Source organism: Chinchilla lanigera, unplaced genomic scaffold (assembly GCF_000276665.1).
Source record: "Chinchilla lanigera isolate Chin_1 unplaced genomic scaffold, ChiLan1.0 scaffold00037, whole genome shotgun sequence".
Taxonomy (NCBI): Eukaryota; Metazoa; Chordata; class Mammalia; order Rodentia; family Chinchillidae; genus Chinchilla; species Chinchilla lanigera.
This window is the reverse complement of record NW_004955438.1, coordinates 21,369,692-21,378,401: the sequence shown is the minus strand read 5'-3', so window position 1 is coordinate 21,378,401 and position 8,710 is coordinate 21,369,692. Positions and strand designations below refer to the sequence as shown.

Sequence of the window (8,710 nt, the reverse complement as noted above, 5' to 3'; positions counted from 1 at the left end):
GGCGGAGGGCGACGTGCGGGGCACGCGCAGCGGAACAGCCGGCCGGGGAGGTCCTGGCCCGGAGGCCCGGTGCCCTCCGTGCTCGACAGCGCGTGGCCGCGCGTGTCTTGGGCGGCTGCCGTCCAGGTGTGGCTCGGGCGAAGCCCTGGCACGCTCCTGGGCATGCTGGCACGGCCAGGTGGGCAGCGAGCAGGCGTCCAGGGGTGCTGGTCCCCCCCAGCCGGGCAGCGCCCCCAGGGGCGGCCCAAAGCCCGGCCCCTTCCGTCGGGCCGCACACGCAGGTGGCGCTGCGCGGGTCCTCAGCGCAGCCCTGCCGGGCGCCTGTCCACACCGCACCACGGAATCCCAGGCTGAGGCTAGGGCGACGAGCCCGCCCCGCGCCCTGCCCGCCGGGGAGAGCTGTGCCCCGCACTCCGCCCCGGCCGAGTCCTGGGCCGCCCAGCCCGCTGAAGGTGCCGAGTCCATGCCCCTGCGTGAGCTTTGGCTCTGGAGCTTCGCGGCTGAGGGGAGCTCGGGCGCAGCGGCACGGGAATCGCACTGCGCTGCGCTTTCTCTCGTCTTTCTGGCCACCCGGGGGTCCGCTGCTGGCGTGGCCGCCCCAGAGGAGAGGCGGAGCCAAGGGATGTCCCGGGAACTCGGCAGCGCTCCAAGCAGGTGGAGCGCATCTCCAGGTTGTCCTTTACGCAGACTCAGTAAAGTGCGAACAAACAAGGCCCACAGACGTGAACAAGCTTAACATTATGCGTTTATTATATTTTATAGAGCCATGTTACACATGCTTGGTGCTTCAAACTGAGTTATCACTGTTTTTCTGGATGCAAAGCCATCTGATGCTTGATGCGGATGCCTTAAATACTATAATATTCTGCGTCTATGACCTATGAGCTAAGGAAAAACCAAGGACAATTCCAGAAATGGCAAAGAACACTTAAGAAAAAGATGAACATGAGACACAATGCTATGTCCTTGAGCCAGGCCCTACAAAGGTCGCCAGAAAGTGAACATCTGCGGACAGCAGCAGAGCCGACTGGGCTCCGACGCTGCGGAGAACAGGTCACTCCGTGTGGGACTAACGCCCCTTCCCCGCCTGGCATCAGTCCCCGGCTGGGACAGCAGGCGGCCCAGCGCAAGCTCCCGCAGCAGGCTCAGGGCCTTCTCTGGCATTTCATCTTTCCCAGCAGGCTGGCCGGGACGCAGGGGGCTGCAGCCACTCTCGCCTTGGTACGTTTGTGGGAGGTTCCATTTGCTGACGTTTCAACGCCCCCTTCCAGTGTCTTCGGGCAGTGGCGGTCCACGCACCTGCCACCGGCCCCGCCCAGCAAGTCTCCCTGTCGTCCCAGCTCAGCCCTGCAAGCCACTCAGGCCCCGGAAGGATGCGAGGCCTTCAGCACTGTCTCCGCTCTCCCCGGCTGGTGCTCCCATGCGAACACAACCTGAGCAAGGCCTGGGCAGCCACGCGGCGCGTGGTGCCGCGAAACAAGACATCAGAAAGGCGCGGAGCGCCCCTGGCAAAGCCACAAACAGGTGTGTGGCCAGCGCTGCGAGCCTTGGCTTCCTATCACTTGGGGCCTCTACCCTGAAGAGATGCTGTGGTCATGCTAGTGCCGCATGAGCCAGGACCAAGGGCTGCAGTCGGATGGGGCCAGGCGACGCAGTGCCAGGACAGGGGCTAGCTGCGTCCGGCCCACAGGGCAGCTAGGAGGGAGCCCCTTGGCATGGGTGTGACATCGAGGGTGGCCTGAACAGCAGCAACTCTTCGTGTTTCTGACCTCCGGGATCCCTGCTCTTTCTACTGGTCAAACGTCAAAGACATCATGGAACGAGATTAACATGAACTCTGCAGGCCACGCGATTCCAGATCAGAGATGGGTCAGAGACAACGTGCGACCAACTCTGCCCGGAGTGGAGGTGGGTGGGGGAGCACATGGCCAGTTCTAAGCCTTATTTTGGGGCCTAGGCTCTCCTGTGCCGCAGACATGCACCCCAGCTGGAGACACCTCGGGGGTGGGTTCTGACAGGTGGGCTCTGCTGGGGGGTTGGCGGGCGAGGCGGCCCTGGAAGGCAGGTCAGGACTCGAATGACACTACCCGGGCTGACCGTCTCTCCAGGCGTGCACTGCCCACCACAGGTCTCCTCACCGTGACGATGGACTGGAGCTGCACGCCCAGGCGGCCAGGGCGCGCACACACACTCGTCCCGAGGGGCCTACTTCCTTGGATTTGCCCAGTAGAGCAACATTTAGAAGAGCCAACTAGGCACAGGAAATCGACTCTCAACTCCGCAGGCCTTTAAACATCACTCTGGAGTGACAGTTCTTTATACAAATATTATACCCCCCCAGCAGCCTCACTACTGAAGAGGGGAAGAAATTCAAAAATAGAAAACAACATCTTGTTAGGTGTAAACTTATCCTCTGGAGTTTTATATTACATATGCTAAAAACATGCATTTATTTCTGCTCATATAAGAAAATATGTCTATCAGTATTACTTATAAATCATTTAATTCTCAAGACAATGGAATCACTGTAGAACACATTTCGAATTTTAGTAAATATCATCTTTAACAAAATTATAAATTCTAACAAGCAAAGTGGGTTTAGGTTAAACCCTGTGAGAACTACCTCTACGCTTACACTGTTGCTCGTTTACTAGTTTCCTACACTACGGCCGTCAATCAGAGCGCTACATCGCAAAGTTTTCTTTGAACTCTCTGTAGAAGTAAACTGCAGACTCAGGTGGGAACAGAGAAGAGGGGAGGACGAGGCCTACTCCACGTAGAGAGAAAGGGAAGATCGCCAAGCGCATCCCCCGTGGGATGAAGGCACAAGGAAGAGGCACCCGGTTCCACGCGGGAGCCCAGCCCCTGCAGGTCACAGGTCACGGCACACCTCCCAGGGCTGCGGCCAGGGCCAGGCTCTAGCGCAGGAAATGCTGGGTGTGGGTGTGGGCGATGTGGCCCTGTGCCCCTAATCAGTCACTGCGGGGAGCAGGGTCTCTGTGCAACCACTAGGACTGCTCCACGTGATGGGGGGAGCGAGGCGTGGGCGGGTACGGGCGGGACCAATGTCACCTCGCCCCAGCTGGCCGAGGGCCCCCAGCTTTCTAGGGTGGCCCTCCACTGTGGGCTTACCGCTCCTGACTGCCAGGGAACCTCTGGGGTCTTCGAATCACCTCCGTTCTAAACTACCCAATGGAGAACAGATTCTGGACAAATAAAAACAAGTGTCTGAAGTTGAAGCTTTCTTTATGATGCAGAAGGCACTTCAAAATTCCAGAGCCACAGGGTCAGTGTGTTCGGGTCACCGACCTTCCTGGTGAAGAAGCTGGAAGAAATCAGGCTACACTGTTGGACCGATGGTGTCCTGGGCCTTTTGTAAAGAAATGTGCTCTTAAGCTAGGTTGTCCTCCACGTCGGAGGGCCAAGCGTTCGGCACAGAAGACGCATGATGTGTTTGCGTTTTGAGAAAATGGGATTTTGCTGTACCATGGCAGTTTATAAAATATTCTCAGCAAGTCTGGTCTTTGATCCCAAGTAAAACTCAGAAATTATAATTGTACATAGAAGAGGCCACAAAAGGAGCGGTCAAGTACTCACCGAGTACAGTTCCCTAGGGACCTTCTGATCGCCCTGCCAAGCAGCAGTGTCCGTTCAGAGGCGGAAATCCTGCCACCGGCGCTCACTTGCCACATTTGCTAGCACTGAGTAAGGACTCCACTAAGACGGAGGAACAAGGGCTCTCCAACCAGATAACCGGCAACCGTGTCTCCTGGCGGGCAGGCCAAGGGCCCACGGCGCCTCCTTCGCGGCAGCCTGTGCAGCAGAAGGAAGGCCTGGCCTTCCTCCGCACACCCATGGCCAGCGGGCCCCTTGCCCTGCGGAAAGGCTTGGGCCATGCATCGGGGATGCCGAAGCTGCCTACCACCCACGGCCCGGCCTGGGTACTGAGGTAGTTCCTTACCGCGGGGTGCCTGCTACCTACTCTTTCAGAATCCAGGATGTGTAGGAAGTATCAAAATATCCATGCATCACTTTAATCACAAGTCACTGTAACTGAGTGAAAATAAAGGAAACTTGAGTTGCTTTATTTAGCTTCCAATTTCTGGGAGGCTCAAGAATTTAAGTATTCTGGACAACAAAAGAAAATGACTGTGCTTACAGATCTTTTTCTGCCATACTCTTTCTTTAGGATTGCTATTTTATTGTTGCCCTTTCTATTACATGGGATGTACACATCAGGTGTTAAAAGGTACAATACATTCTACAACTGAGCACCACTTTCTGTAACTGAACAGGCAAAGAAATTACACTGAACATCAGCATCTGGCAGTATTTTTTGGAAAAAAAAGTGACTAAAATGGGTTTAAATTGATTAACACTATTAAATCACATCTAATATTTGATACTACATGATTCAATACAGCTATACGATACAATTATACAAAATGTGTTAACATCAAAGAATACAACCAAAATTAAGATAGCAAACAAAACCTATATAACTTTTTTTTTGTACAGGAAAATACTTTTGAAGTATGCATGTAACTGCCCATTCTTTTAAAGAAAATCTACTGCAAGCAAAGTTATCAACCTCCAGAAAAATCACACATTGCATTACTAAGCATATCCCCAAAAAGTGTACAATATGCACACTTGGAAAATACAAAATTAAAAAAATTGTAAGCAACAGGTGAGCTTCATATTTATAAGAATGTGAAAAGAAGTCCCATTTTTAGCACTGTTGTATAAAGAATTGTCTTTTGATGCGAAGTTCATGAATTGTCCTCCTGCTGGGACCACACTTTACAAAACACCGTGTTTTTGAAACGAGATTACAGAGCAAGATAGAGCATCTTAGCAATGTCATCTTATTAAAGTTTCTTTTTAAATTTTTACTACTTTATCAAAACAAGTCCCTTAGGTGTGTAGGATTCATTTTTAAAATTCTTCCTAGAAATAATATACAAAGGAGAGGCATATTCACTCCCAATCCCACTCCTGGAAGATGCTTCCCGTGGCTGAGAAGGGTCTTCTCTCTTCTTTTCACTGGTTGTTTTTGGCCTTAGCGTGTGTTAAGATGTGAGATTTCAGGTTAGTTGACTGAGCAAACTTCTTATTACAGCCATCGAAGGGGCACACATAGGGCCTGTCTCCGGTATGGATTCGCACATGCGTGCGCAAATTGAAGTCCAGTGAAAAGCGCTTCCCGCAGCCTTCAAACGTGCACTGTCGAGGAGAGACCAGACGTCAACCCACTCAGCAGCGTGACCACACCCGGGCGAGCGCTCACCGCGGTGGCGGCTCAGCCTGCTCACTTCAGTCAGCGTGCTCCTCTGCCCAGGAGGACTTCCTGGGTCCCTTCTAGAAGTGCTGGGCAGAGTTCTACCTGGTACCAGACAAGCCCTAAAGCCCCAGGAACTCCTCATAAAGCAGACACGCACTGTGAGAGAACCCCCTGGCAGAACAGAATCACTCTGGCAATTAGAGCCCATGTATTCTGTAAATAGTCCCCACAGTCCAGTATAAGTCACGAGCAAGTTTTCTGGTGTCAATTGTAGAAAAGGAAATTAGATTTACTGGTTGCTCTGCTCGTTTGTTAACTTATTTATAGGAATCTAAAACCAAGATGAAATATTGCCTCTACTTATTCTCATACAATAAACTTTCAGAAGTTCCTGAGCAATTAGTAGTTCAGTATACTGCTAACTACTCAGAATCAATTACTTCAGCCTCACCGTGGACGCACCAGAAATCGAGCTGCAGGCTTGCTCTCAAAATCCACCCCCATAAAAAGAAGAGAGAAGGAAAGAAATCCCACTTCCCTGCTGCTGAAGCGCACCCCCACCAACACGCACACATCCACATCCACCAGCACCTGGACTGTGTTCTGTGTGACACTCAGGTCCCCTCTGGGCTAGCGTCCTGGTGCCCGGGGCACAGCGCTAGCTCCTGGCGCAGGACGGGGTAGAGCGGAGGTGGGGCAGTGGCATGGCCCTACCTGAAAGGGCTTCTCTCCAGTATGAACCAGCTGGTGTCGCTTTAGCTTTGAGCTCTCAACGAAAGCTTTGCCACATTCTGCACAGACGTGGACTCTGGGGCCGTGGGTGTGCAGATGTTTTCTCATAGCAGAGTTATCCCTGAACATCTTTGTGCAGCCCTTGAAACAGAGAAAGCAGCTTAGTGGTCCACACTGCAAATGGAGAAGGACTCAACCACGTCACAGCCTGCCGACACGCCAGAGCCCGCCTCCCCAGCCTCCCCAGCCCGGTTTTCACCTGGCCTGGCATTACACAACATGAGATTACTTAGGACAAAAACGAGATAGCTGAGAAAGGCCTTATTTAATGCAAACCCATGTTTTACAGATGAGGAAACTGAGGCTTAGAGAAGTCCTGAGGTAGACTTGCCCAAGGTCACACTACTAGCAGTAGCCAAGCCGGGAGTAGAACCCAGCGCCCCGGCTTCCAGCTACACCACAGCCGCCTCGCCCAGCTCCATCCCCCAGGTGAGTAACAGAAGACTGAGAATAAACCGAGTTAAAATGACGGCAGTCCACCACTACCTTTGGTGGGCCCCATAGTCTGTGCTGCAACAATGGGCTGTCATTCTCCATCGCCTACTGTTCCCTCTTCTCTCTTTGCCTCTTTCCCCCTCTTGACAGAGAAAGAAGCAAGAGGGTCTCCCAGGAATGGCAACTACAGAAGAAATTTATTTTGTGAGACACTGGGAAAAGGAGAGGCAGGCAAAGCGGCACCGGGGCGGGGAGGCGGATGGATGCGGCACCCGAGAGAAGCATGTCCTCAGCAATTTCTTCTGCAGTTGTTGCCCAGGATGGAGTGAATGGGAAATGGTGAGACAGCGTGACAGAGGACAGCACAGGGCGCCACCAGACAGCGGCACAGGCAAGGGAGGGGCCCGCCTTTCACCTGCACCTCTAGCTTCCTTTCCATCGACAGGATGGAGTTTTAAAAATTTAATCGGAGAAGGGATATACAGAAGCTCAAGAGATGACAGGCACTGGAGGCATAACTGTTTTCAAATGCTTACTTCTGGCCCCCATGGAGATCATTTTACACTTCAAAACCTCCACGGAAAAGCATTCAAAAGGAAGCCCCAAACCTGAGAATGCCCAGCTTTATAGGGCAATTCCACCAAAGTAAATTTACCAAGAGCTGTTTTTAGAAATTCTGTATTTCATTCTGAATTTCTTTGCCTGTTTCTCTGCACCTTTTTGAGACTTTTTCTGTTTTAGATCCAATTGAGTTTCAAAACAGACCCCAACCAATACCTTAAAGTACTTTTAGCGTTTCCTTTCGAAAACCAACTACATTTGAAAACAATTAAGTGCCCTTCTTGTAACACGTAATTAACAGGGTAAGAAAACTGTGAAGTCTTTGGCTTGTTTTAGCCAAAACTCCCAATTTTATAAAGTGTACATTCTTATAAAGGTCCACAGGTGAACCACACCCAATGTCTTAAAACACTAAGAAAGTCAGTCCTAACATAGATTAATTAAAATATAGAAACACTGGCTCCCTACAGTAATCCCATTTTATAGAATATTTTATAGTGTCTTTTACTAAACAACAAAACTTAAGTCTCTTGAATTAGAAACCAAAGATTATGCTTCCTTGCTGTATCTCAACTGTGGAAATAAAAGAGCAAATTTCTCACAACTCTCTATAACTTCATTAACAGCTTAATGAGCACTCCCCTAGCATTACTTACTTTATGAGGGCAAGCTATTGTTCTTGGAGCATCATCTTCTTTAATTTTTCTTGGCTTCATTCTTATCAAAACAAAAGAGAGGAGAGAGAGAGGTTTGTAGGAGTGGGTACACTCAGCTGGCATAAGTCATGCAGCCCCTACAGCGCTCTCCTTCTGCGATCGGGATCAAGCCCGGCGCTCCGCTCCGGAAGGAGAGGGCTGAGGACCGCAAGGGCTCTTCCGGCTTCGCAGACGAGGACGCCGTGGCTCAGAGTCCGTAAGCTGGTGCAGCTCGGACTGGCACAATGGTCTGTGGGATTCAAATACCTGTTCTTTCCTCTAATCCCTCTTTAAAAATGCAAAGATCAACTGTCCACACAACCACTGCCCAGGCTCCTAGTGGGAGGCAGGGCAAGGTACGAGGCAGCTGTTGCAATGACAAAGGTACATTACAAAAGGGAGCAATGGTCATGGAGTGTATCAGAAACACACACCTCTACACAACTGCTCACACACACGCACACGCCCGCTGTGGGTCCACTTCATACCCATATGAAAGATCTTTAAGATACATCACTTTTCAAAAGTGCTTAGTATAGATTGTCCTTTTTAAACAATTCTTCACGTATGTACACAGAAGTATCACATAGCTCTCAAAAATGCCAGGCAGGCCTGTGATCCCAGCTACTCAGGGAGCTGAGGAAGGAGGATCAAAGCCTCAGGCCGGCCCAGGCAATTTATCAAGACCCTATTAAAAAAAAAAAAGCTCTCAAAGGAAACCAAGCGTACCGTCAGCATGGTTACTGCCGAGGGCTAGCAAACAGGTGGCAAACCACAAGACTCGATGTTTCATTTCTCCCTGTTTCTGCTGGTGGGGCAGGGAGGTTACAATTATATACGTGGTCCCGCCTTTGGCTGGTGCTCTGACGCACACCGAGGTGACAGGCGCCTGGCCTGGGGAAGCCCTGTGCGAAGCTAGGGTCCAGGCAGCTGGGTAATCTGC

At 51.2% G+C, this 8,710-nt stretch overlaps 1 protein-coding gene across 1 annotated transcript in view; it reads right to left on the bottom strand.

Moving 5' to 3' along the window:
- Positions 1 to 727: 727 nt before the first annotated feature.
- Yy1 (YY1 transcription factor) overlaps positions 728 to 8,710 on the bottom strand; it is a 36,301-nt gene continuing 28,318 nt past the window's right edge. The window contains exons 4-6 of the mRNA XM_013517151.1: positions 7,729 to 7,789; positions 5,999 to 6,157; positions 728 to 5,226 (exon numbers count right to left, since the gene is read on the bottom strand). Coding sequence (XP_013372605.1) covers positions 5,044 to 5,226; positions 5,999 to 6,157; positions 7,729 to 7,789 — 403 coding nt within the window. The 3' untranslated portion in view covers positions 728 to 5,043. The remainder of the gene's footprint in view (positions 5,227 to 5,998; positions 6,158 to 7,728; positions 7,790 to 8,710) is intronic.